A 27,334-nucleotide genomic window follows, 5' to 3' on the forward strand; every position below is an offset into this window, starting at 1 on the left:
AACTTTTCCATACCCCAAGCTCAATCTTGTGAAGTTGGTCAACAACAAATGTTTCAAAAATATTAAATTTAAAAATCCTTGGGCTGAGTCAACAAGAAAATGCATTCTAATCATTGTAAGTGATCCCAGTTATATTTAAAAATAAATAGAACAGATAGATACCAGAGTAGGGACATAAGATTTGGCTTGTAAGAGCGCCTCAACTTGCTTGCTCTGAACTGAGTGACCCAATTCATATATCAGGTGTTGTGCTTGTTGGACCTTCTGGATGCGTTTGGCACTCTCAACACAATGTTTGAATACCCAAATGCGTGTATCATGTGAGGTTCCCAATTTTGAGGCTGCCTCCTTCTTAGCTAGGCAACTGGGACATAAACAGACTCCCAGATTACAAATTGTTGCCAGAGTAATCCTATTTCATAGTCAGACTGGATTATAGAACATGTGTTATAACCTCCTTACATATACCATTGAACTCGCATGATTTTTCTCTTATTTTTAGTATTTTTTCCGAACCTTATACCTTATGTTTTTCGATCACGTGATCTCGGCGCAATAAGCGGCGAGATGCCGCGCCGAGATGCCGTGCCAAGGGCGCTTAGGAGTAATCCACGCTTCTGCGCAGCCCGCAGCACGCTTCCTTTCTCACACGGACTCTTCCTTTCTCACGAACACAGACCATGTAGATAGCGTGCTCTTGTCTATATATACAGCAGGAAAATTGCTGGGAAACCCCAAGTTGATTTTACCTTGTCTCATATCCATTGAGGAGGCCCCAGCCAGCTAAGTAGTCGGCCCCCAGAAGTTCTGCTAACGCACCTCCCCTATTTTTACTCACCACACCTCCAGGCCTAAGGCCCCTTGCGTTACCAGTAAATAGTTAGTCGTCGCCTTAAGCGACTTAGTCAGTAGTAGATAGCCTTATATAGTTAGATTACATAACCCTGTGTAGTAGTACGGCCACAAGCGCCCGCCTTCACCAGCGTGTACTCACCTTACAGTGGTGTACGACATTGTAAAATTGACTTCTTGTAGGCTTAATCAACAAACGAGAAGACTCCTAGTACTAGCACAAGGGAAAAAACCGTGATCGGGGCTACCTTGTGGGACATAATAATCAAAAGTCCCCCACCCCCACGTAGTACCAAATTGCTATAAGGCTAACGAGTCCTATTGTCCGCATACCACGAGTTTTGCCGGAACTCTGCAGTTAGCGACCCTAGTCAGCCAAAGTACCCGCTTGCAAAAAACCCGCTCATATCACGATCGCCAGATCTGTTGATTTGTTGTAGGGATTGTCCAACGCTAGGTATTTGACGCAAGGGTTTAGCGTATACATACTGTGTAAAAACCGCTCCTAAGTCCTGTATCAGGCACTATCACTCCCCACACCGTTTCATTATTCCATCCACACGCTCTGGCGTCCCACACCCCTACTCCCGTCCCTCTAGTTGCTCCAGTCGCCGCTCAATTCCATCCCATTCCCAACCACCCACTCGCAGCCCATCTCCCGCTCCGCGAGACTTGTCAAGGATGGAACCAGAGCCGTCCACTTCCGCTCTCCTCAAGGCTATCACAGCCCTCACCGCCACAGTCGGGTCCTTGCAGGCCCAAATCACATCCCAAGGCCAACAGCTCCTCGAGCTCAAAGCCATATGCAAGGAAACCGCGGACCTCCTTGGGGACAAAGACCAGGGAGCCCCCCAAGCCCAGCCTGGCCCATCAACTGGGCCTGTCACTCCTCCCACCCACCAGGGAGGAGAAACCCACACTCCAGGCACAATTAGGCCTGGGCTCAAGGCCCCGTTCCGGCCTTCTAGGGGAACAGGATTTGACTCAGAGGACAAGGAACCAAGGGCTCCCAAAAAGGAGCCTCAAGGAACGCCTAGAAGGCACCTGGGGTCCCTCACCCCCTTCGATGCAGGGTCCAGTGTAAAAAGACCCAAGATGGACCTTCCCGACCCTATAAGGGTGACACTAGGGGACGAAAGGCCACTCAGTGGCTTGACAGAATGATGCTGTGGGTAGCTCTCCACCGCGATCAATTTGACAAAGAGGAGCAGATGGTTGTGTGGATTTTATACCACATGACAGACAAGGCTGCCGACTGGGCTCTCCCCATCATTGGGAACATCATCAAGGGCGAGGGTAACCCCCCCACCACCATCCAGGCCCTGACAGGCAAATTCAAGGAGGCATTTGCTGACCCCAATGCCAAGCGAGCGGCCGCCAGAAAAATAGCCGCGCTCTCCCAAGTCACCACAACCGCCAAGTATGTAACGGAGTTCCGCAACCTTATGGCAGAACTTGACTGGAACGAGGAGGCCTACATTGCGCAGTTCACGCAAGGCCTCCACTGGAAAGTCAAGGAATTGCTGTCAACCAAGGATAGCATTCCCGACGAACTCGAGGCGATTTTTGCGGCCTCCATAAAAATTGACAACATCCGCCGCAAAAACAAGGAGAACCGCCCCAAGAAGGCACCTGCCAAATCCCCGGCCACCATGGCCACTACTTCCACCACTCAACGGGTCCGTCTATCAGAAGACCCCAATTACGTTACCCCGGAAGAAAGGGATCGCCGCCGCGCGTCTGGCCTCTGTGTCAAGTGCGGCCAAAAGGGACATGGAATCAAACAATGTCCCAACGGATGGAAAGCCACAGTCAAAGAAGTGGCTAAGGTTGCCGAGGACGTTGAGTCGGGAAAAGATTGAGGTCGAGGACTGCTGCCAAGCCCCCGACTCCAAAAATGGACAATTTAGTAGATAGTTTTGAATTTGTATCTCTTGCTTTAGACTCAAATAAGAAACCCCTATTATTTATCAATCTATACGTCCAAAACTCCCCGGCAGAACCCCTCAGAACACTCATAGACTCCGGAGCAACATCAAATTTCATCTCCCCCTCCGTGGTCAAAAAATGGAAAATCCCAAAAACCCAACTTGAAAATCCGCGAGTTGTGAGGATGTTAGACGGTACTATATCACAAACTGGTCGCATTTGGCACCAGGTTCACCTCACGGTCTTGGCCAATGGCCACTCCCACTCCATTCCCTTCCTTGTTTGCCCCATAGGCAACACCCCGGCTATTCTGGGCATGACATGGTTAACAACAGAAGCCCTCTTATTGACTGGCAACAGGGATTAGTCACATTCCCTGAACAGATACAGATTGCCTCCAAAGAGGAGGCGGACCCAGATCCTCTAGCAGACCTCCCCCCTCAATACCATGAATTTGCTAGAGTATTTGGCAAAGAAGAATTTAAGGTCCTCCCCCACACAGGGAGTATGATATATCCATAGACCTTGTTCCAGACGCCAAATTATCCCCAGGTCCCATATACGGTATGACGGACGCGGAATCCAAGGCCCTCAAACAGCACATCAATGAAGAACTAGCCACGGGCAAGATCCGCCCCAGTACCTCATCTGCTGGAGCCCCTGTCATGTTTGTCAAAAAGGCTGATGGTTCCCTTAGGCTTGTCGTGGATTACAGAAAGCTCAACAAAGTTACCCACAAAACGTCTACCCACTCCCCAGACAGGATGACCTGATGGCTAAACTGCGGAACGCCAAGCTATTCACGAAGTTAGATCTCCGCTGGGGGTACAATAATGTGCGCATCAAAGAAGGCGACGAATGGAAAACGGCCTTTAGAACCAAATATGGCCTCTTTGAGTACTTAGTCATGCCCTTTGGCCTTACCAATGCCCCCGCAGCATTCCAGCACTTCATGAACGACCTGTTCAGGGATCTAATTGACGTGACGGTAGTAATCTACTTGGATGACATTCTCATCTTCTCGGAAAACCCAGAAGACCACCCAAGCCATGTCAGAGAAGTGCTATTGCGATTACTAAAGAACCAGCTGTTTTGCAAGTTATCAAAGTGCCATTTCCACGTTACTACGGTTGACTACCTAGGCATTGTTATCTCTCCCTCCGGCTTCTCAATGGACCAGAAGAAAATAGAAGCCGTCACAACATGGCCCACTCCCAAAACGGTCAAACAGGTCCAGGCCTTCCTAGGATTCGTCAACTACCTCCGCCGATTCATTCCCAATTTTAGCTCCGTTGCACGCCCCCTGCATAACCTCACGAGGAAGGAAACCCCTTGGTCATGGGGTAACCTAGAGGAAGAAGCATTCCAGGAATTGAAGTCCCTTGTTACCCAATCGCCCGTCCTCATCCATTCCAACCCAGACCTGCCCTACTACCTAGAGACAGACGCATCAGGGGTAGCTATGGGAGCCATACTGAGTCAACGAGGGGAGGACAACCGGCTTCACCCAATTGCATATATGTCCAAGTCCTTCTCAGGCGCTGAAGCTAACTACGATACGCACGACAAGGAACTTCTAGCTATCATTAAGGCATTAGAAGAATGGCGCATTTTCCTGGAAGCAACAAATAGACCAATACAAGTCTTCACGGATCATAGGAGCCTGGAATATTGGATGCAGGCTCGAACCTTCAACCGCAGGCACACACGATGGCGCATTTTCCTGAGTGACTTCAACTTTGAGATACATTATCGGCCAGGAAAACAGTCAGGGAAACCAGACGCGTTATCTAGACGGTCCGATTACGTAGATACGCCTGCAGAACCAGAAGTCATGTTACCAGCGGAAGTATTTGCCAACACATTGGAAGAGGAACTTGAAATCGTCACGGAAATCCGCACCAAACTCAGGGATGATCCATCACTAGAACCCATCATCACATTCCTGACAGAAGATGCAGACGACGCGCCTCCCTCCATCCAAAAAGCCTATAGGGACTATGATTGGGAAGAAGACCTCCTATGGTATCGCGGAAAACTAGTGGTCCCGGACTCAGAACCTTTGAAGGAACGATTGTTAAGGGAATTCCACAACTCCCCCCTGGCAGGACACCCAGGGCAACAAAGAACCCTAGAACTCTTGAGCCGCAACTACTGGTGGCCAGGAATGAAGTCATCCGCTAAGGAATGGGTAGAATGCTGTCCCACCTGCCAAGCCAACCGTCGCGCGCACGCCCCCGTCATTTCCCTGAAACCCTTAGAAGTCCCGCCGTTCCCTTTCCACACAATATCCTATGACTTCATCATGGGATTCCCTAAGTCTAACGGGTACAATGCAATTCTAGTTGTGATTGACTCCTTCTCCAAGTTTGGCCACTTCATCCCAACCACAAAGAAGGTCACAGCCAAGGGCCTAGCAGAACTGTTCATCACCCATGTTTGGAAGTTACACGGACTACCAGTCAAGACAGTCTCGGACCGCGGAACCACGTTCACAGGGAAATTCCTAAGGGCACTGTACCAACGCCTTGGGATCAATCCGGCCTTCTCCTCAGCCTACCACCCGGAATTGGACGGCCAAACAGAAAGGGTAAATCAGTTCATAGAATTCTACCTCAGATCATATGTTGCCGCCGACCACTCGGACTGGGCCACCTGGTTGCCCTTAGCGGAATACGCCTACAATAACGCGAAGCATTCCGCCACCGGGAGAACCCCTTTTGAATTGGTTTATGGAAGAAATCCAGTCATGAATCCGTCCAATATCCCTGCCAACGTCCCAGAAGCTGATCAAGTGGCCAATACACTAGCACGAGAATGGCAAGAGGCGGAGTCAGCACTCAGGATGACCAAAGAACGCATGACAGGCACAAAAGGAGTGGTACCAGAATACTCAGTGGGCAAGAAGGTCTGGCTGGACGGAAAAAACGTAGAACTTAGAACAAACTCCAACAAGCTGGACCCCAAATGGCTAGGACTGTTCGAAGTCGTTGAAAAAATCTCCAGCCACGCGTACCGCCTCAAACTACCAGATACTCTGAAAATTCATGACGTATTCTACGTAGGATTACTATCCAAAGCGCATGAATCCCCAAGTCAGCCCTTTCCGGATCGTCCTCCCCCTGAAACAATAGAAGGAGAGGAGGAATATGAGGTGGAACAAATCATAGATTCCAAGAGGCAACAAGGAAGGTGGTTTTATCTGATCAAATGGAAAGGGTACGGTCCAGAAGACAACTCCTGGGAGCCAGAGGAACTGCTGGAGCACAGTCAAGAAGAAATCCGTCGCTTTAATAGATCACAACTGAAAAAGGCTCGTGACTCCGCCAAGAGCCTTTAAGGGGGGGCAATGTTATAACCTCCTTACATATACCATTGAACTCGCATGATTTTTCTCTTATTTTTAGTATTTTTTCCGAACCTTATACCTTATGTTTTTCGATCACGTGATCTCGGCGCTTATTGCGCCGAGATGCCGTGCCAAGGGCGCTTAGGAGTAATCCACGCTTCTGCGCAGCCCGCAGCACGCTTCCTTTCTCACACGGACTCTTCCTTTCTCACGAACACAGACCATGTAGATAGCGTGCTCTTGTCTATATATACAGCAGGAAAATCGCTGGGAAACCCCAAGTTGATTTTACCTTGTCTCATATCCATTGAGGAGGCCCCAGCCAGCTAAGTAGTCGGCCCCCAGAAGTTCTGCTAACGCACCTCCCCTATTTTTACTCACCACACCTCCAGGCCTAAGGCCCCCTTGCGTTACCAGTAAATAGTTAGTCGTTGCCTTAAGCAACTTAGTCAGTAGTAGATAGCCTTACATAGTTAGATTACATAACCCTGTGTAGTAGTACGGCCACAAGCGCCCGCCTTCACCAGCGTGTACTCACCTTACAGTGGTGTACGACAACATGCAAGCAGCTATATGAACTTACTTCTTGGGGTAATCAATGGAATGGATTTTTATCCGTGGAAAAACCTGTTGCTCTACTCCATCAGCGCATTTAATCACAAGTCCGTGATTCCAGGCATAGAGAAAATCATTGTCCAAAAGGTAGGCCCAAACTTTGTGCATCAGTTCACACCGGAGGTGTGTGATAAGTGATTCAGGCAGAGGCTTTCCTTCATGGTATGCTGTAATGACCTCTTGGACACAATCTGGGAGCTGTCAGAGCCGACAACTACCAGAAGGTAAAACCTAACAAGCTATTGCCTAATATAGGACTTATCAGCAAGTAGGGCCCAACAATGCTCAAGGCAAAGCCAGGAAAGGGTAGGACAAGACCTATATAAAGTAAAGTGCACTAAAGCTGTTAAGACAGCAGGGCAAGAAACCTTTGACAGGGACTGGTATGCTCTCAGGCAATACTCTTAGGTGTATGTCTTAGGGTAGGTAGGTGTGGAAGGGGATAAGAGGTCGAGTTCTGAGGCTTAAGGCTCTCAGAACCCTCCTTATATATTCAACAGAGAAGGGGAAGAGTAATTACATGTACAAACATCATAACAAAGATAAGGTCACATGACCAGAGATAAGAAAACGAGATCACATGACTAAAGGTCATGTGATGAGATTACATAATAAGCGCTCAGCGCCTAAACAGCATAAATATGCATATAACCATAAATCTTCATGAAAATAGCGCATATATTCACTATTTCTTCGACTTAGTGGTTTTTAAGGTGGTCACGCCTCTAGGGCATGACACTTCCCCCCCGTTAAGGTCCAGCTGCCTCTGGATGTTCACGGTGAAACTTAGCCAATTTTTCAGGGGCATTGGCTAAGTGGGCCTTGGGCTCCCATGTGTTATCCTCTGGTCCATACCCTTTCCATTTAACCAAGTATTTGACTTGCCGACCCACTTTCTTGGAGTCTAGGATCCTTTCAACAGTATATTCCTCTTCTCCATCAGCTGTGACGACTGGGGGGAGTGGGACTGGATCACGGTCGTACTCGTCTACTGGCTTCTTGTGTAATAAGGCAATGTTGAAGACAGGATGGACTTTCATGGATTTAGGGAGATCCAGTTTATAGGAGTTCCTGCCAATTTTCTCCAAGACCTTATAGGGCCCCAATCGCTTATGTTCTAGCTTATGGGAAGGCCTTGAAGTTTTGATGTTGGCGCTACTCAAATAGACTTTATCACCAATTTCCAGCTTGGTTGCTTCCCTTCTGTTGAGATCATAGTATTGTGCGTTTTGTCTTGCAGCAATTTCTAAAGCAGCTTTAGCTTCAGCTTGGATCTCTTTTAGGAAGTCTGCTAGGTCATTGGCTTGAGGGACATGGCTTTCCTTGGTGTTCCCAACTGTAAAGTCTGGGTTATAACCATAGCACATGTAGAAGGGAGAGTGTTTGGAGCCTGAGTGTTTCCCATTGTTGTATGAAAATTCTGCAAGTGGTAATGACGCAACCCAGTCTGTTTGCCTATAGTTGATATAGTGGCGTAGGTAGATTTCCACAAACTGGTTTAAGCGTTCACTTTGTCCATCAACTTGGGGTCTGTATGCAGTGGAGAAGTGTGGTTCTATCCCCAGCCGCTTATAGACTTGTCTTAGGAACTTTGCATTGAACTGGGGGCCTTGGTCCGAGATGGTTTTCCTGGGTAACCCATGTAACTTCCACACAAAAGATACGAAGAGATTTGCAACATCAACCGCAGTTGCATCAGAGTGCGTTGGTATGAAATGGACCATTTTGGATAAGCGGTCCACTACGGTTAATATTGCATCATATCCTTCTGAGGTGGGAAGTCCTACAATCAAGTCATACGTTATTTCCTCCCAGGGCTTATTGGGTAAATCTATGTTTTGAAGGAGACCTTCAGGAGCCCGGTTGGAATGTTTACTACGTATGCATGAATCGCATGCTTGGACATATTTTGTTACAGACTGTTTCATCCCTGACCAATAGTAATCCCTTGAAAGGAGGTCTAGGGTTCTGAACTGTCCTGGGTGCCCAGTGGAAGGGTTATCATGCCTGCTTTCTAAGACGGCTTTCCTGATTTCTGGCTCATTGGGAACATAGATCCGATCATGATAGTAGAGTAGGCCATTATCAATCTTCCATCCTTTAACAGGTATATCCTCTTCCAAGGATTTAAGGATTTTGTGTACAGCTTTATCATCATGCAGAGCGTCCCTTATTAAATCATTAAGGTCACTATCTGTTTGAATGGCTGCAATAAAAAGCTCTGGGCTTATGAGCACAGGGGTTTCACCCCCCCCTTTAACCGCAGACTTGTGGTCTTCACGGCGAGAGAGAATATCTGCTTTTCTATTCTGTGCACCCGGCCTATACACAATCCTATAGTTGTAATCTGCCAAAAATCCCATCCACCTTAACTGCCTTCGGTTCAGATCCCTTTTTGTCTGGAAGTACTCCAGATTTTTATGGTCTGTCAGTATTTTGACAGGGATTACTGTTCCTTCCAGCAGGTGACGCCATTCCTTTAAAGCCCTTACTACTGCTAGTAACTCTTTATCAAAGATATCATAGTTTCTTTCAGCAGGTGCTAGGGATTTTGATAGGAATGCAACCGGGTGTAATTTATCATCACTGCCCTTTTGATTAAGGACAGCGCCCGTTGCAAAATCAGAGGCGTCACACTCAAGGAAAAACTCCTTGTATGGATCAGGTTGGATTAAAACAGGGGATTCAATTAGAGCCTGTTTGAGAGCTTTAAAAGACACTTCTTGGCGTTCACCCCACTCCCAAGGTATATTCTTTTGGAGTAATTGGTATAAGGGTTGTGCCAATTTTGAGAAGTTATGTATGAAGCGTCTATAGAAATTTATAAAGCCCAAAAACTCTTGAACCCCTTTGACAGAGCGCGGTGTTGCCCAATCAACCGCTTGAGTGATTTTCTTGGGATCTGCTTTTACTCCTTCACCATTGGCAATGACACCAAGGTAATCTACTTCCGACGCATAGAAATTACACTTCTCCAGGTTACAATAGCATGCATTGTCTTGCAGCCTTTTCAGTACCTCTTGGAGATGTTTTGTATGTAATTCCCTGCTTTCTGAGAATATTAGGATGTCGTCTAGATATACTACTACATAGACGTCCAGTATGTCTCTAAATATCTCATTCATGAAGTGCTGAAACGCAGCAGGAGCATTGCATAATCCAAAGGGCATGACTAGGTATTCAAACAGGCCATATTTGGTTTTAAACGCAGTCTTCCATTCATCACCTTCCTTTATCCGGACCAAGTTATATCCGGATTTCAGGTCAATGGTGGAGAAGTGTTTTGCGCCCCTAAGTTTCTCAATGAGAGACTGTATTAGAGGTAGAGGGTACGCATTCTTGACTGTATTTGCATTTAAGGATCTATAATCCACAACCATACGCCTTTTCCCATTTTTCTTGTTGACAAAGTGAACTGGGGAACCATATTTGGACTTGGATGGGCGAATCAATCCTTTGTCCAATTGTTCTTTAAGGAGTTTTCTAAGTTCCTCATCATCAGATGCCTTCAAGGGGTATACCATAGCCTTAACAGGTTTATCAGGATCAATTAAATCAATCCCTAAATCAAAAGGACGGTGCGGCGGCAGTTCCGTCACCTTCATGTCCTCAGAAAATACCTCCGCAAAATTGCGCAGTTCTACTGGGATACTTTCAAGTGGAGAATCCACAGTACCTCCAGTTTCCCTAGGGATGCCTTCCAGAGGTTCAATTACCTCGACACCTCCTAAGTCTTCTGGTATGCCTTCAAGGTGGTTAGAAGTCCCACCGACATTTCCCAGGATAGAATTAGAAACAGAAAGACAAGTGTTGTTACAATATTGAGAATTAAAAGTGATACGCTTATTAGGCCAATCTATAGTAGGGTTGTGTAACTTGAGCCAGGACATTCCAAGGACTATGCTATGTTTACCTATATCAGCTACGTTACATTTCAGAACCTCTTTATGACTACCTAATTCTAAAGTAAATATACATTCTGAATCTACCAAACCAGAACTAATGTCTCTTCCATCAATCACTTTAAGGCGACGTGGTACAGACTTTTTTGTAGTAGGTATACCATATTGTTTGATCAAGTCCTTGTGTATAAAGCAAGATGATGCACCTGAATCAATCATAGCCCATCCAAAGAAGGGCTTCATTTTCTTGGTAACCTTAGGGTTGGGAACTTGTTGAACGCGAGATGCTTGAAATATATATTTAAAGGAGATATATTATTTACAGAGAAATTTCCAAGCTATCTAACAGTCCATTGTTTCCCTCTGATACACTGTTCCCATTAGTGTTCAGAGGTCCCCATTTTCCGACTCATCCTCAGAGATATGGGCCTCATGGCCAGAGTAGGATTTGGAGGGGCATTGATTGGCGTAGTGTCCCCTACCTCCACATGTTGCGCATATAATGGGTTTTTTGCCTTTTGAAGAGGCAGAGTCTAAGTCCATAGGGGAAGGACCAGAATTGCGCGAGGAGGAGGAGGAGGAAGCCTTGGGGCAGGAGTGGAGGTGGCAGTGGCTGGGTGGTTATCCTTCTTGATAGTTTTGAAGGTAACGTCCATGGTGGTGCCATCATTCCACTTAACAATTGGAACTGCAATCCCTTGGCATTTTGGCCAATTTTTTGGAGGACCCCCTTCTTGGCCTTTCCATCCACAATTGCATACACCTGTTCCCCAACAGACAGTTTATCCCTGGGCGCTCCCTGGGCTGCTGCTGACGTAGAGGTGCTGGATTTGCTTCCAGATTGGTTTGAAGAGGGGGAGGAACCCTTGTGCTGGGCCGCAAACTGCTCTAGGCGCTGATCCACCTTAAGGGCCTTCTCTGCAAGAGTTGCAAGAGTTACTGAGGCATCTGCATGGTCATAATCTTGAACCATGAGAGTTTCCTTAATTTTGTGGGACAGGCCATCATAGAACATGTCCCTGAGAGAAGGATCGTTGTAACCAAGGCCTTGAGAATAGGTCTGGAAGTCCTTGTAATAATCTTGGACTCCCTTGGTTTGCTTAAGGGTGCGCAACTTGGCGCGGAAGTTCTCAGTCCTATTTTGGACATTCCAGCGTGCATTGAATTGCAGCCAGAAGGCATCCAAATTGTGGAGCCAAGAAACAGGGTTCCCTTTTACAACGTCCTCCTCCAGGTAGGGCTCAAGCCACTCATGGGCCTTGCCATCCAGGCAGGAGATAATGAAAGCAATTTGCTCATCCACTGTTGAGCCAGGATATGAGATCCTGAGATAATGAGATACAGCAACTCTGAAAGAGATTGCCTTATTCTTGTCAGACCCATCAAATTTGTCTGGCGTCGCAAGTTTGGGAGCCTTGGTAGCCGAGGCAAGGGAGGAACCAGAAGCAGCAGCGGTGCCTATTTTGGCAATATCAGCCCCAAGTTTTACAATCAGGGCGTCAAGGTTGGTAATGCTACTGTCATGGTTTGAGAGGGTAGCCTGAGTGGTGCCAATGTCTGTATGATGGGCAGCCGCTTGTCCTATGACCAAGGAGAGGTTTTGATTCATAGCCAGGAGGAGGTTTTTGATCTCCTGGGCCCACGCAGGTATCTCCTGGATATTGGTGGGGACAGACAGCGCATTGGGGTCGGCATGCACATAGGTAGATGGTTGGGTCGACATAGTGGAGAAAAGGGGAATGGGAAAATAAGTAATGTCCTTGCTAAATAAGGCAACTTCACTACTAGTTTAGGAAAGATGGGAGGCTAGATGATTGGCCCCACTAAGCTCACAGTTTATTCTTTACGCTAATCACTGTCTCAATACCTAGCGTTGAATGCTCCTTACAACTGATCAACAAGCCTTGGATGGGCGTGATACAGAGGCAGGTTTTGCACAAGCGGGTCTTTGACTGTCTGTGACGCAGAAGAAGTCGTGGCAGACTTTTGGGTGGACGTTCGCAATGCTAGCCGTGTAACAATAACCCCCTAGTGCAACAATCACCAGTTTTGATATTATCTGGTTATGCTGGATCACTGGTTCTTGATGGGTCGTGCCAGTACTAACACCCTAGTTGTCCACAAGGGTTGGTGATGAAGAACTCAACCTAATGTCAGAGCCGACAACTACCAGAAGGTAAAACCTAACAAGCTATTGCCTAATATAGGACTTATCAGCAAGTAGGGCCCAACAATGCTCAAGGCAAAGCCAGGAAAGGGTAGGACAAGACCTATATAAAGTAAAGTGCACTAAAGCTGTTAAGACAGCAGGGCAAGAAACCTTTGACAGGGACTGGTATGCTCTCAGGCAATACTCTTAGGTGTATGTCTTAGGGTAGGTAGGTTGGAAGGGGATAAGAGGTCGAGTTCTGAGGCTTAAGGCTCTCAGAACCCTCCTTATATATTCAACAGAGAAGGGGAAGAGTAATTACATGTACAAACATCATAACAAAGATAAGGTCACATGACCAGAGATAAGAAAACAAGATCACATGACTAAAGGTCATGTGATGAGATTACATAATAAGCGCTCAGCGCCTAAACAGCATAAATATGCATATAACCATAAATCTTCATGAAAATAGCGCATATATTCACTATTTCTTCGACTTAGTGGTTTTTAAGGTGGTCACGCCTCTAGGGCATGACAGGAGCTGTTTGAGTCAATGTCAGTTCATTTGTACTTGTAGAACCAAAATTAGGATAGTGCTTACCAAAGGAACATGAGCTACATGGAAGCAGGTATTGGATGATGGTTTACATTGCTGGTATTTGCTCTCATTCCCAAAAAACCCATAGATTGGGTGGCCTTTGGCATTGCTAAATCCCCTTCCTAACAAAGTTCCATTGGAGCCAAACATGAAGTAAGCAACACAGCAAGGTCAAGTGCAGCTAGAGTCAGAAATTTTCAAACGCTGGACCTCACAGTGAGCATTCAGCATTGAAGGCAATGAATATATTTCATCAAAAATCTGTAGTTCAGGGCGGGATCCCAAATCTGGTTGCTTCCAGAACAATTTGAAAGGTGTGTAGTGAAACAAGGTGGTATTATTCTGGGAGAAGGCCCTATATACAATGTCTGTAAGTTTTTGTGCATGGAGCCCATGGACAGTGATATAGCATTTTGGAGCAGTTGTGTCTTTATTGGCTTGAATGCAGGCCTGTGTTTGTCAAAGGGGGGTATTTCAAGCTGAATGGGGACGTTCTTCCAGCCTTCAGATGGTGGACAAATAGTGTTCCAGTTGTGCTCTGCCTTTGCTAGCTTCTGGTCTAAAGCACAAAAATTATAACCAACAACATCCTTGTCATAACCCATATCTGGAGGGGTTATTACCATATATATCCACTGTCAAAGATATATAGTATATGTGATGCACAGTGATATATGAATAATATATATTGCTGGGGGATGTTGCACTCCCCCTGCCCCCCTAGCTGCAGGCCAATGTTAATGCCTGCAGGCAAGGTCTGAATAATATATTGTTATAGAAGAGATTATGTCATCCCCCCCCCACCTCAAATCCATAGTAGTTTAGTATAGTATTTGATAAAGGACTGGAGGGGGGGATCATGTGACCCTGGTGGACTGTCAGTCTCTAAGTCATGAGCGCTTAGAGTAATGACAGTTCTGACTGCATATATGTGAGTATATGCGGCCTTCTAAAGACTGTGGAATATCCTATTAGTAGGTGGCTTGGTCAGGAGACATGCCAGCAAAGGCATGGGTCATGACAATCCTGTGGACAAAAACCTGGTTGCACAAGCACATCATTGCACAGGGATTCACGGTTGTTCAGTGACTTTGAGTTTCCCATAAGCCAGTGATGTTGTTGTATATAGAAGACTGAGAGATTAGGACAGGGGTGTATAATCTCCTTGACTGAACAAACATGTCTTGGTTGGGATGGAAGAACAACAGAGTTGGACAGGGAATAATTGGCATCAGGTACTTGGAGGGGGTGTGTATTGTAAATGCAATATTGGCCAAAAAGATCTGTTGCAGTAATGTATGCTCCTCCAGGTAGCTTGGAGGTGGTAGCAATGCCACTGGACAGAGCGTGTTCTTGCTCTTGGTGAGTAGTCTCAGTAATAGCATTGGAAGGGGGGGTTGCATCTACTATTGCAGCAAGTGTGGAGGGCAGTCCCTCTGGCAGAGCATCAGTTTGCAATCTGAACCCTGTGTGTAGCAGTTGTGTTTGTGAGCAAGTTGTTGGACAAGTATGATTAAGGGTATTGACAGCTGGATGTGGCTTGGGTGTGGTAGCAGTTAATTTCAAGTTAGGCAGGGGGTCAAAGGTGCAATTGTTGAGTTCAGCACTGGGCATAGGTTGAGGATTGGAGGAGGTGGTATTTGATTCTTGCTCCTTTAATATAAAGATAAAATTAGCATAAATGCAGATAGTTTTTGCTTCAGCTAGTAAATATACCTGAGTTATTTTCTTATCCATACCATCTTCAATGCTAGTTCAACGCTGTTTGGCAGGCGGCTCTGTCTCATACAAGTATGAGCTGTCCAACAGTTCAACATCATACTGTTTAGCTAGCTTGCACCAACTGCAGTGGTTTGAGGCGCTCTTTGTATTGTCAAAAGTTTGAATGCATCAAGGAACACAAGAGTATACTCTGGATGACATAGATACGGAGAAAGCTGGCGGTCAATGTAGAGAACAGTCTGACTCTAATATTATGGGAACATAGAGAGGAACCAAAGAGGGAGGAATTTGTAATAACAAGCGTTAGATAATTTGGCATACATGTAACATATCTGACATGTACAAATTGTCTAAGGGAAACTTAGACATGACAACGCCCACTTGAAAGAGGCTTGGCGCGCCAGGAAGATAGCAAGACAGGGCAATGTAGAATAAATAAAGGTGAGATGCACTGAAGCGTCTCTAGCTTGTGCTAACTTTCCATCCCTGCTCCCAAAAGCCCAACCTGACTATGCCCCAAGCAGACACTAAGTTTGTATACTTTGACACTCTCTACCTAGCACAGTCACCCAACCTACTCTTTCTAGCACCAACTCTGATGGCACTGGGAGAACCATACCTGTCCTCAGCCGCCAAGTCACACATTTATACAAGATGTTCTGGCCACCAATTGACCTTGTTAACATGGGCAAGGAGACCCCCAAATGTCTGTTGAAGAGAAGAAGAGTTTTCGGGCATCATTATCTAAAGAGTAAGCGCATTGCTTGATTAGACGGAAACATAAAATATTAACCCGGTATATTACAGTCAAAAGCGGTTGCTCATAGTACTCGAAAAGCTCTTAGAGGAAGAACCTTCTCTCATTGAGAAGGTGGTGCGTGCCCCTCGAGAGCACGCGGCCGCGGTAACTTGCAACCTCAAAAAGCAGGCAAGTAAATGACCTTATATGCGCCTTAATCTATAGCTCACTCGTTGGATTTCAGCTGAGCACGGGTCAGAGTAATGGCCGATCCAAAGACATGGCCAAAGTTGCCCGGGAAATGCCCACCTGGGAAGTGATGGCATGGGACCCTCCCCTTGGCCCAAAACCTAGACGTGGTTTGTTTCATATCCAGTGCGCTGAGCTGCTATCGCCGATACAATACAACTGGAAAGATTCACAGTGAGTCATTTATTAGCTCAAAACACTTGCACCCTAATGCGTTGCTTATAGAGTTCAAGATGACTTCTGCAACATGAAGCTCTTGGCAAAACCTTCGCAGTTTCCTCGATATCTGTGGGTGGATAACGGGGAATACTACAACCCCGAAAGACCGTCAGAAGGGTTGCTCCGAAATGAGATTCTGATATGCGTGGGTAATTCCAGGATTCTTCCTAGGCATGGAACTGACATTTGCATTACATTAGGCCGCATATTGCTTGTTGTTCTCCCCCAGCTCTGCCAAATCAATGAGCGCGTCCACTACTCAAGTCAGCGGGGCCCGTGGGTGCTCGTTCAAACGTTCAAAGGGATCGATAGGCTTAGCCAAGGCGTATAACCTTACTAAGGTAACGCCAGCGTTTATTGCATACGTCGCTGTTGTGGTACGCCTTACCTCTATCTTTTGGTTCGCTTACTCAATTGCACTTTCGTTTTGGATAGGTGCGTCACTCTCTAACAACCGAGACCTATTTCTCGGAAATATGTGGAGGATTCAATTATGGCGACTACTACAATCAAATCCGCGAATTCCTTGAGGCTCCAAAGTTTGCTAGCCGTTCTAAAGTGCTACTGGAATGGTGGAACATGTAAGTGTTCTCGTATATACTCATTATCCTTTCTTACCCTAAGTTCTCATAGGCGACTTTTTGGTTCTTTCAATATAGGGATGCAGGTGGTCACCGAGGACGATAGAGATGCTACGCTTGACGCTCTCGATGCGGAGGTTGAAGGCGACCCAGGGTTGTCGGGAGATGAGGAACCGAGATTGGGGGAGCAGGAAGAGGATGAGGACGAATCGGGAGACGAGTAGTAAACGCATATTAATTGCGATTATGTGGTCTACATTGTTTCTGTATCCTACGTTTTGTTTATTGCGAATACCCGATTGGCCCGATCATTATTAGTCATACGGTGATTGATCGGACTATTATCCCATATATGATAGTGATCAGCCTACATTTAATCAGTCAAGCCGGGAGCTTTCGTCCTTCAGGTAGGCTAAACATCCTGCATTTAGGTATCCTCTTTCATGTAGTTATATATATACATAATCTACTCCTACTGAATCTGACAGAATGATGTCGGATGATCCGCTAGCTTACGCTGTATCAGCATGTCAAACGACAGGTCCACACAACCTGGTTGGTAGAAGACCGACAATTATCACTAGTATGACACCAGAAGAGTTGTTTGTACTGAGATACAGCCGACCGACGCATACGACCTTTCTGGAAAGGGATCGGTACATATCACTGGTCGACATCAGCAGTGATGTTTGTGTCAGAAATATCGCTGATGGATTGACAACGCCAATGAAGAACTGTCTCGGGAGATCAGCCAGAGTGACAGCAGCGATTTACACTTCACCTCACTGACAGTACTTCTTCCTGTTCGCATGCTGTTGGAAATGAGCTGTCTCGGATATGTCTGTCCTTATGTATCTTACGGATAAAATTCCGAGGTGATAGGTCTGCAAACGATCTGTGTATCATCAGACAGATGGAAAGTATACCGACATTCATTACATAATATACAGGTGCGGATTATATTTCAAAAACAGACCGACCCCAAGTTCGTGATGATGGTGATCCCATGGGCTGCGGTCTTAACAGCGTATTTTTCTGACAGTATCAGCACCCATCACTGTCCGAAGAGTACCGCTAGATAGGCTTCTTGCTATTCAGGAAAGTAGCAGTCCAGGTATTGGGTATAACCCTGATCTACGATCACGAGACTAGTGAAAAGCATGGATATGTATACAGTTCTGATCAATTGTGTGGAAAGGCTATAAGATACAATGCGGTTAAGGTGTTGATAACACGTTGGAAGACAGGATAAGGTGCTATATTCTTATCGAGGCGCGGTTTTATCACAACACGTTGCCATTGGCATTCTACTTGGATGAATTTAAAGGCGCGAACACTTCCAGGTTTTACTCACAAACATTAGCGTCTTCTTTAAGAAATGGTACGTTAAAATTCATATATCATATGTGTATCATCCTTTGAACGTTGATTCGAACTAGGTTCCGACTCAAGCTAAAGAGATCGAGCTCAAACTCGTTGGTCAAGAACTGGGAGAGAAACGGGGCTACGGGGTAAAAGTGACAACTGCTGAATCTACATTGACTGAGTTGTTAATAACGGTTGATGCCTAGTTAAACCAAAGCGACAAGCCGCATTGGCTGAATTCTAATAATTTTCGAGCTGAAGGTGATAGGCAGCCTGCCTTTGACGCTGATGCAATGTCAGGCGTTCCGGATGGTTTCTCTCTAGTCTACAATGTGGAGGTTATACCAGAAAGAGGCAAAGGAACAAGATCAAGAGCTTGTGAATGCTACGACAGTAATCTGAATACTATGCTTTTATTCGTACGTACCCCCTGGAAGCAGTGTTCTAATCCGGCCGTCAGTAGCTGCTCGCTGGGTCAACGTTCTTTGGTTTCTCTCTCGTACTGTCAATGGGGGCTGCCATGGTCGCAATGTTAGCCAAAGCATGGCTCAGTTGGTTTCTCACTTATACAACCAAGGATCCCCATAAATATGCTCTGCAGCGCCAGCTTCGCTTTGAAGCGTTAAAATCGTGGCGAGCTCTCCTACTCATCAATCTTCTTCCCACGCTACTGCACTTCTCTCTGCTTCTATTTACAGGAGGACTAATTGTTCGACTTTGGCTGATCGATACTATCGTTGCGATCATTATAACGGTCACCAGCGGAGCGGTTGCCCTCTCCTACTTAACAGCTACAATACTTGGTGCATGCTATGAGCTTTGTCCATATAAGGGGAGGATGTCAAAGTACATTCGACGTTTACTCCGATCGAGGGGACTGGCTGAGAACCCACAGGCGGAAGAGAATGCGAACGAACAAACAACAGACCGATCGAAGAACAAAAGCAATGAATACAAGAGCCAAGTGATATACAATTGGAATGCACTCCAGTGGTTTTTTGATCATGCGAGAAGCCCGGCCGATGTGAACGACATGTATCAGAGCCTTTCGGCAGAAGATGGATCCAATTCTTTTATCAAGAAGATGCTCGATTTGGTGGTGGAAAACCCTAAATATCACTCGCAACTGTTGTACATGGGGTCTGAGGCGATCGCAAAACTCAAGAAGGCGCTGGCTGATGGTGGAAGGGAGCTAGTATTATGGAATGGCTCCAACGCAGCAACATATGCACTTTTGATAGCTGATATTTACCCGTACATACGGGATGTGATAAATGAGAAGGATAGGAAAATACCTGAAACCGGAGGAAATGAAAAAGCTCCAGACAACGATACAGAGGCTAGCTCGGTTCAGGAAAAATCAGCTCGTCCATTATGGAATGCAAAATGGATCAAGATTTTCTCCCCTCGCAATGCTCAAGACACTATCACTAAAGAATGTAACAAGGCAGTAAGTAGGGAGCTTATTTCCCTGACTGGTTTCATCTGAGCTTTTCAATATAGAAAGAGATGGAAGACGAAATACTCTCGACTATCACTAGCTTATGGGGAGAAGATCAGCGACCATACTTTATTCCTAATGCATGCGCAGGACTTGTTACCGCCGAGCTCAAGTTGGTTTCATGTGTGATCCAAAAAAGACTATTACTGGCTTCCAATGGTTTAAAAGATGCCCCGCAAGGCCATACAGAGATCCCGATCCTGTCATATGACCGATCAACTGAACTGCTTTGCCACTACAAAGAGACTCACCAGATGGGGTTGAGACGAGCCTCGCTTTTGTTATATTATCATATCAACAGACGAGCACCAATGGGGGGTGCTTCGCTTAGAGCCCTACTGGCAGCTCTAGACAATCCCTTGACTCCGCCCACGGCTCCTGCAACTCCTGCCCCTGGTACTGGGTCATTGGAAGAAAATCGTCTATCTTCGTGTACATACAAGGTCACAATTGCCAGAGTTAGTACGGAGCATAAATTTGACCTAGCAGTGATAGACGAAGAACATGGACTCTTGGCCTGCTTGATAAATCTTCTGGGCGCAAAGGATCTCCCTAGGGAAACGCAGATAGCTGTCATTAACGCACTGGTACGCGTCGTGCCGATGCGAATAGAACAATGGGCGACTGCTTCAGGCATCACCACACCTAAACTCGGGATGCGGCCTTGTGAACTATCCGCTCCCAACCTCGATGAACACATCGTCTCTCAGCTAAAATCATTTGCATGCAGTCTTGAGGATTACTGGGGCTCCAAGGGCATCAGAAGATTGGCATACCACATCTTTGTAGCTTTGCAAAGCCGATCCAACCACTCTTCGATGGTACGAACGATGATTCAATTACTTGTAGGTCGCCCCAAGTTGTATGGTGGCTGGATCGCTTGGGCAGCTCGGCACCTTGTCTACGGCGATAGCAAAAGGACAGAGGATCAACTTAGATATAACTCTTCGACCATCTGCACGGTTTTACTACGCTTGAATCGAGAGGAAGCAAAAGAGAGTAACCTTGACGAGGATGTGCTTATCCACTTGGCCAGTTTGATTCGATTAGTGTCCGAGCATCCTCCAGACCTATGGGAGATAAATATGGGGCTTCGGTTCTGGGATTTCCTGAAGCATATACTCCAGCACCAAGAGTGCAGTAAATTGGAGTATGTAGGTGTTTATTATGAACTTAAAGGAAGTTTAGGTGCGTTGCACGGCGCCTTAACGAAACAAAACTCGAAGGAAGGTGGTGATACCAAGGGAACGAACGATGAGAATAAACGTAATATTGATCAGTGTGATCTCAATGTCATCATTTCCCAGGCGGAGGCTCGAGAGAAGCAAACTCCCCAAGAAATTGGTGGTAACAGTGATCGTTTGCGTCTAAGCGATTGAATATTATTGATATGTATACAAATAATGTAATCTCCGATCATCACCCCTTATTTACCCTATTTGTACTACAAGGTTTGTAATCAGACCACACACCTTTGTGGAGTTTTGCGACGGAGCCTGTGTAGGCCGCAAAACTTATACTGGGCCGTTCAGGCCGGGTTTGCTCGTTTATCCTACGTCCACATGTACACTCCATTGGCAATACATAGTCCGGCGCTTGCCCCGTCGTTCGTTTTTCCATCCATACCACACCCATCGCGAGCCCACCATCACTCGCAGCACCATTCACTGTGTTTCCCCGTTTTTTCTGTAAGTCCCGCCCACCCGCACCTTTTTCTGCAGACGACTGGGTTTGGCCGCCCACCCAGCTCGCTCGGTGGCGCGGCCCCGGTGGCTCCCCGGTGCGGCGTTCCGCCTCTCCGGCCCCCAGCTTGCTTCGCCCACCGGTCCCGGTCGTGCTGTTTCTTCTCACTTTCCTAGCGTTTTCTTCCTCCCCCTTTTTTGCTGTGCCGGCCCAAGGCCAAGTATATATTTGGATGAATAAACCCTTCACCCGTCAACAGCTACCGCAGCCAATTTTATATCTTGATCGCTACTCTCTGCGATATGTCTGCAACTAATCAAATCAAACCGGTTTCCAGCAGAACAAGACTAGAGGTAATCCTGAAGGAGTCTACCGGAAAGCTTGTGGTTAGTGGGTATGCTTTGCGATGATCGGGTCCATGATTGATTAAAACTATGCTCCAATAACTAGTTAGTTAGATACTTTAATAGAGAGTATGCAATTCTTACCTTTTCATCCATTTCCTAATAACCTATGCCAACCATCATGACAGCTCGGATCTGGTGGGCGGAGGCCGAAGTACCTAGAATATTGTGTCCGATGACTATAAAAAAGAGTCTAATATAGTTTTTGTGGAGATGAGTTTGGACTTTGCTCGTGGTGAGCTTCAAACATCCACCACGGTACACACTTTCCTGACCGCAGGTTGTACTTGAATGCTAATATCCTCTTGCAGATATATAAATTAAAGAAAACGTAAAGTTGTATCTAACGGTTTGTGTAGACACTCCGCCGACTACTCTTTAATAGGGACATACCTGTTATCAAGTTTATTCAAGGCGGAGACCCATACAAGGAATTACCGGTAATTATTAATAGAAACCAGACGACACCCAATAATTCACCTTGTTCTCCAGGGTTACGAGTTGAAAAGTGGTAACATAAGGTGATGCGTTGAGAAATCATCGACAATGGTAGTTTGCTCAGCTAAAATGAGTTAATGGTTATAGCGTTACTCAGATCAAGACGAAGATAGATTCAGCGAAGAAAGTGATCGGAATATAGTTACCAATTAATGTCCGCTCGTTATGACCTTGCTGCCCCCGGAGTAGATGCTCAACTATTGGTCTGATTTAGCGGTTTTCCGGACGCCTATAGGTAGCTCATATACCTACAATCAGTATGATAGATATGAATCAAAGCATTAATTCTAGTAATTCTTGATTTAACACACAGCAGTTACCTGCGGGTGAGGAGTTGGTAGGGCATCGTATAGCCAAACCCGTCCTGGAGCGTTTGTGGAGGGCTGTGCATATTGTATGTGTGGCGAAAGGGCGTGGACACGTACCACTCAAACCAGCAAACCCAATGCCCAAGGTGAGAGTCTGCCGTTATCGATAATATGGCCCCTCTCTTGTGATTTTAGAAGATCTAAAGTTGTATTGGACCAATTCTATGGCTCGGTGCCGTTATCGCAGCATGGAACCACGCGTCTCGGAGCCGTTTCGAGGGAGGCTGTTCGGAGTGCCGGGTAGGGCTCCGTAAGAATCGATATTCGTCTACTTGGAAAGAGATGTAGTGATTCTGTGAGAATCCTGTGCACAACGAGGTGCGAAGTGCTTTGATGAGTTGGTGATGTGTGCATTTTGGGGGCCCGGAACTGCAGGAACAACATTGATCCGGGACAGCTCGGATTGTGCACTTGAGCGTCTTGACCACGACAAATTAGGTTACAGTATCGCTAGACGCCCGGCGCTCGGATAAGCCGCGCTTAGTACGCCCTGGGGCTAAGCGCAGACAACAACACGCGGACATTTGGCGATGAGCGCACAGTTTGCGCTTGATCCAGCGTTGGCATCCAACTCGGTACGTTGATACTCGCCCGTATTGTGTTTGTATACCAATACTCTGCGTACCTAGAGTGGCTTTGTTGTTGCATGTGGATTTTTTCGAGGCACCAGTGGCGAGATGATTGTGTGTTGAGACAGGTGGCGACAGGGAATCAGAAACAAGATTATTAACGTTTTCTTTTCTATTTCCAGACTTCTTCGACGGATGCGGCTCCACCTGCAACTGCTGCTCCATCCAGTCTCACCAAAACCCTACCGAAAGAGCCCACAGTAGCAAACCACAATCCAAATCCTGCACATTATTCTATTTTCCCTGCTTTGCCACCCGTAAGTTTCTACCAATCACTGGGTTACACAACACCAATCGGGATTTAGCTGCCAGGATGGGGTCCGTTCCCAGGCCCGATATTCGCTCCCCCCGGCCCGATGCCAATGCCAGTGCCGATGTACATGGTCCCCGGTCCCTGGCACCATGTCGTTAACCAGCCGCCGCCTATGCAAGTTGGTCTTCCACCTCAGCAAGTCCTGCCTGTGGCCGCACCACCGACACAGGCGCCAACCCCGGTGACAACGGGGGCCCCTGTACAAACGCATCTTCAACCTCAACTCAATCCATCTACTCAATCTCGGCCACAGGGGTTATCCCAACCCCAATCTCAGTCTCGTCCTCAACAGACACAACCTCAACTCAAATCGCACTATCCTCCCGAACGCAACAAACCCCATTCGACATTCCCCCTGGCTAGCAAGCTTTCTGCAACACAACCCGGAGTCAAAGCTCGTCCAAGGCGACCCGAGCCTCCCCCGCTCAACCCCGCTGCTACAGCATCTCCTCACTATCAAAACCCGGGTGGTTTCGGAGGCGTATACACTCCTCCTTCGCACACATCCACCGATACAACCTCGGCGCCTTCTGCTCATTCCCACTACTCTGACAAGTCGCTCGATACTCCCACTACTTCAACCGGGGATCTCGGTCGACCATTTGCTTGCGGTACATCTGGGTGTTCGGCGGCATTTGATAGGAAGAGCGACTGCGAAAGGCATCGAAGGACGCATGCCAAGGGTGCAGCCGAGAGTCGACCGTTTAGGTGCAGCAGGCCAGGCTGCGAGGCAGCGTTTGACAGGAAAGATGCTCTGATGCGACACGAGCGAAACGAGCGGACGCATTTGGTCAGGCAAACCCAACCTGGGTACGTACACTCGTCTCTATCCCGGGCTGCTCTCCAGAATTTCTAATCATGCTATGGGTTAGAAGAATCAAACGCCCGACCCGTCCTTCTTCCAAGTCTGATGTCAATCCCATGCCACCGTCTCCTCCACGAAGAATGAGCACCCGAAAGCGGAAAAACATGACACCGGGAGTCTACGCTGATCCATCGGAATCCGATTTTGAGGACGATGAAGGCGACTATTCCGAGGGGAACAGTAAACGACTCAGGGGTGGAGACTCGGACGACGATAATCACGACGACGGAATGGAGATGAACGGCCAGAACCATATCGGGCTCGGGAGTCAATCAAACTTGAACCTACCCAGCCACCCGTCTACGCTGGGACACAACCCCATCTCCAACACACCGGCCTTTCCGGACCCTCGATCGACGGAGGGATGGAGGACCTGGTCGTCATCCCACCAGACGAAACTCGTGATCGATCCCCAACTACGCGCAGACGGAAACTTCGATCCTTCGCTTCGGACGGACGGGTTCGGCGACCCGCAGGGGCGTTCACGGGCACCGACGAGGATTTCGCAAACATGCAGGCGGTCGAAGCTCTTCAGGCTGCTTTGCAGCAGATCGAGGCGGAAAAGGGGCACGAGTCGGTTGTTTAACGAATGTGATTCAAGTCGTGAGGTGTACGATCAAGGAGTGTCGCTTATGGGTAACATTAATAATGTGCGTCTTATTGAATGCGAGTGGTTGGCTCTGCTCGTTTTTGGGTCTGATGTCTCTTTGTGTTAGGTTTTGTAAGATTTTAACTATCGATTCTTGTAATTTTGTGGGCTCGATGATTAACAGAGATTTTCTTGGCTGCCAAACATGCGTTTATTGGTTTTGATGAACCGTCGCGTGAGTGAAGAGGGAATTGGTGAGTTGGGGAATAGGATCAGTGAGAAACAAAAACCCAAGGCCTCGGTCTGAATATGGGATAAGGGATATAGATTTTTATAGTCGAACTTGTTAACACGAATGGCCACAACCGCATATAGGCCAGTAGACTATACGCGCGCGTTCAGCCACATCAATCTATACCTAACTGAGCAATCGATAAGCTTCAAATAGTTTCACATGGCCAGGGAACGAGTATAGATCATACTTGGTACTAGATGCGCTTGTATATATGATGCCTGGTCTCTGTTAAACATACGACGAGTACAGAGGCCGGGTGGTCAAAGAGCATTCAGTATGAACAACTTTTACTTTCGTGGATGCACATCGTACTGTCGGCGAAACCGAGCGAACAAACTCGGTTTGTCATTGAATGCTGTAACTACAGGTCTAGATCCTAGTTTTTTAGCTACAGACTTTGATACTATGATATAAGTTCGGTGGGTTTCCCGCGAAGAGTTGCGTTGGGAGGATTTTAATCGTTCCACTGTAACTCAATGTCCCAGTCGTTGATTTCGCCTCCCTCGGGCTCCGGCGGGCTTACTATAAGCTTTGGGCCCTCGGTGTTACATACTGGTTTGGACGAGGAATAACAGTTCTACTCACAGCTGATGAATCTCCTTTAACAGTCCAAAACAAATTGGACTGGATTGTGTGGATCCTAAAAGCGTGTTATTACTTGTTATTCTATACATTTCATAATTCGTCCAAGTATGTTTACCTATACTTCTCCGGGTTACGCCCTTGAGTAATCATCCACTCTCCAACTTCGCGGCCAGGCGATGCAATCACCTCGCATCCTTTCTAAACCAAACTCAGCTTATCAAAGAGACATGGAGAGAAACAGACTCTAACTTACGTCAAACTGGTTCATTTTATAGCCGAGACTTTGTCCGCCATGGTGGTACAAAAGAAACTCGTATTTTAGCCCGTCAAGTAGGCGTAGCTCTATGATCGCCTTTACGACGACGTGTCAGCTAATAAGCAAGACAAGAGGACCACACCCACGTACAGAGGACGATTCAGGTCCAACGATCACTGGGAAGCCTCCCGCGACATCTGGAGATGAGTCTGGGCGGACACCGACAAATAATTTCCCATTGGGTGTCTGGGTGGAGATTTTATAAAGGCCGCTGGAGAGTGATACTGGCATTTTGCTAGACGGGTCGTCGATAACTAAACGCTGTGACCTCTTTCAGTTTTTTAAATACCACAAGTCGTGGCGAATGATGTTATATGCGTCATGCAAACCTATCAGCCAAACCGGGAACGAGTTTACGATGTCACAAACTGGCTTTAGTGACTTTAGTTGCGTCACCTACCATTACATTCCTTCTATTCGAGTCTGCGGTGCTGCTGAAATCAGACAAAATGAACTTCCGTGCGGGGAATACGAAATATTGAACACTTGATTAGATTGGTGCGGATTTATACCAATCAAGTAAGGTGGACATTATTGGTTATCCAGAAACTCCAATATCCATTCCTGTATTGGGAGACCTCCGATAATTTGGGGATGTAAAACAATCTGGCAGGTAGTAGGGTTCAATTAGACTGTTTGGTATTTTCAGACCTGACTTTTGACCTACTGGAGACGAACGCGAGGTATCTGGATTAACACTCCAGTAGAGCTGAGATTGAGGGATGTATATCCTATGAAACACGAGTTGTACATGTGCAAGTGCTATATCTTCAGTTTGTGACAGCACTTACCGATACCTTTCTCATCCGTCCCTCTGTTTGATTATCTATTCTGTATGTCCATTTTGTGGACCAACTGTGACATTAATTTCACTCCGAGGGAATAATGTTAATGGTAACACAGGTGGTTTCGTAGATTTTGGTCGGACTGCTTCGGATTTATCGTTACCATAGCCCAAGGCCAGCTTGCCATGGTACGAGAGGCAAGTCTGATACCGTTCCTTGCCTAGCTTTTGC

General features: G+C 46.7%; 8 protein-coding genes across 8 annotated transcripts; 5 read left to right on the top strand and 3 right to left on the bottom strand.

The window, feature by feature from the left end:
- Positions 1 to 1,533: 1,533 nt before the first annotated feature.
- Positions 1,534 to 2,714, top strand: RhiXN_10321 (Retrotransposon-derived protein PEG10; the record flags this gene model as incomplete). The annotated part of the gene is made up of 2 exons (XM_043330137.1): positions 1,534 to 1,925; positions 1,982 to 2,714. The coding sequence occupies 2 exons, from the start codon at positions 1,534 to 1,536 to the stop codon at positions 2,712 to 2,714; spliced, it is 1,125 nt and encodes a 374-aa protein (XP_043184234.1).
- Positions 2,715 to 2,749: 35 nt separating this feature from the next.
- RhiXN_10322 (Retrotransposable element Tf2 protein) lies at positions 2,750 to 6,121 on the top strand (the record flags this gene model as incomplete). Its single annotated transcript, XM_043330138.1, has 4 exons — positions 2,750 to 3,061; positions 3,142 to 3,286; positions 3,334 to 3,485; positions 3,545 to 6,121. The coding sequence occupies 4 exons, from the start codon at positions 2,750 to 2,752 to the stop codon at positions 6,119 to 6,121; spliced, it is 3,186 nt and encodes a 1,061-aa protein (XP_043184235.1).
- Positions 6,122 to 7,494: 1,373 nt separating this feature from the next.
- RhiXN_10323 (Transposon Tf2-7 polyprotein) lies at positions 7,495 to 10,635 on the bottom strand (the record flags this gene model as incomplete). Its single annotated transcript, XM_043330139.1, has 1 exon — positions 7,495 to 10,635. The coding sequence occupies one exon, from the start codon at positions 10,633 to 10,635 to the stop codon at positions 7,495 to 7,497; it is 3,141 nt and encodes a 1,046-aa protein (XP_043184236.1).
- Positions 10,636 to 11,125: 490 nt separating this feature from the next.
- RhiXN_10324 (Transposon Tf2-1 polyprotein) lies at positions 11,126 to 12,370 on the bottom strand (the record flags this gene model as incomplete). The annotated part of the gene is made up of 1 exon (XM_043330140.1): positions 11,126 to 12,370. One exon carries the CDS (start codon positions 12,368 to 12,370, stop codon positions 11,126 to 11,128), a length of 1,245 nt encoding a protein of 414 aa, XP_043184237.1.
- Positions 12,371 to 15,823: 3,453 nt separating this feature from the next.
- On the top strand, positions 15,824 to 17,131 carry RhiXN_10325 (uncharacterized protein; the record flags this gene model as incomplete). Its single annotated transcript, XM_043330141.1, has 7 exons — positions 15,824 to 15,870; positions 15,927 to 15,993; positions 16,103 to 16,281; positions 16,333 to 16,471; positions 16,527 to 16,703; positions 16,762 to 16,907; positions 16,960 to 17,131. The coding sequence occupies 7 exons, from the start codon at positions 15,824 to 15,826 to the stop codon at positions 17,129 to 17,131; spliced, it is 927 nt and encodes a 308-aa protein (XP_043184238.1).
- Positions 17,132 to 19,110: 1,979 nt separating this feature from the next.
- On the top strand, positions 19,111 to 21,152 carry RhiXN_10326 (uncharacterized protein; the record flags this gene model as incomplete). The annotated part of the gene is made up of 2 exons (XM_043330142.1): positions 19,111 to 19,722; positions 19,776 to 21,152. 2 exons carry the CDS (start codon positions 19,111 to 19,113, stop codon positions 21,150 to 21,152), a joined length of 1,989 nt encoding a protein of 662 aa, XP_043184239.1.
- A 2,104-nt stretch (positions 21,153 to 23,256) lies between these two features.
- RhiXN_10327 (C2H2 zinc finger) lies at positions 23,257 to 25,119 on the top strand (the record flags this gene model as incomplete). The annotated part of the gene is made up of 6 exons (XM_043330143.1): positions 23,257 to 23,301; positions 23,356 to 23,409; positions 23,478 to 23,612; positions 23,661 to 24,478; positions 24,541 to 24,713; positions 24,770 to 25,119. 6 exons carry the CDS (start codon positions 23,257 to 23,259, stop codon positions 25,117 to 25,119), a joined length of 1,575 nt encoding a protein of 524 aa, XP_043184240.1.
- A 994-nt stretch (positions 25,120 to 26,113) lies between these two features.
- Positions 26,114 to 26,549, bottom strand: RhiXN_10328 (uncharacterized protein; the record flags this gene model as incomplete). The annotated part of the gene is made up of 3 exons (XM_043330144.1): positions 26,114 to 26,200; positions 26,256 to 26,354; positions 26,409 to 26,549. The coding sequence occupies 3 exons, from the start codon at positions 26,547 to 26,549 to the stop codon at positions 26,114 to 26,116; spliced, it is 327 nt and encodes a 108-aa protein (XP_043184241.1).
- Positions 26,550 to 27,334: the final 785 nt, after the last annotated feature.

Source organism: Rhizoctonia solani, chromosome 11 (genome assembly GCF_016906535.1).
Source record: "Rhizoctonia solani chromosome 11, complete sequence".
Lineage (NCBI taxonomy): Eukaryota > Fungi > Basidiomycota > Agaricomycetes > Cantharellales > Ceratobasidiaceae > Rhizoctonia > Rhizoctonia solani.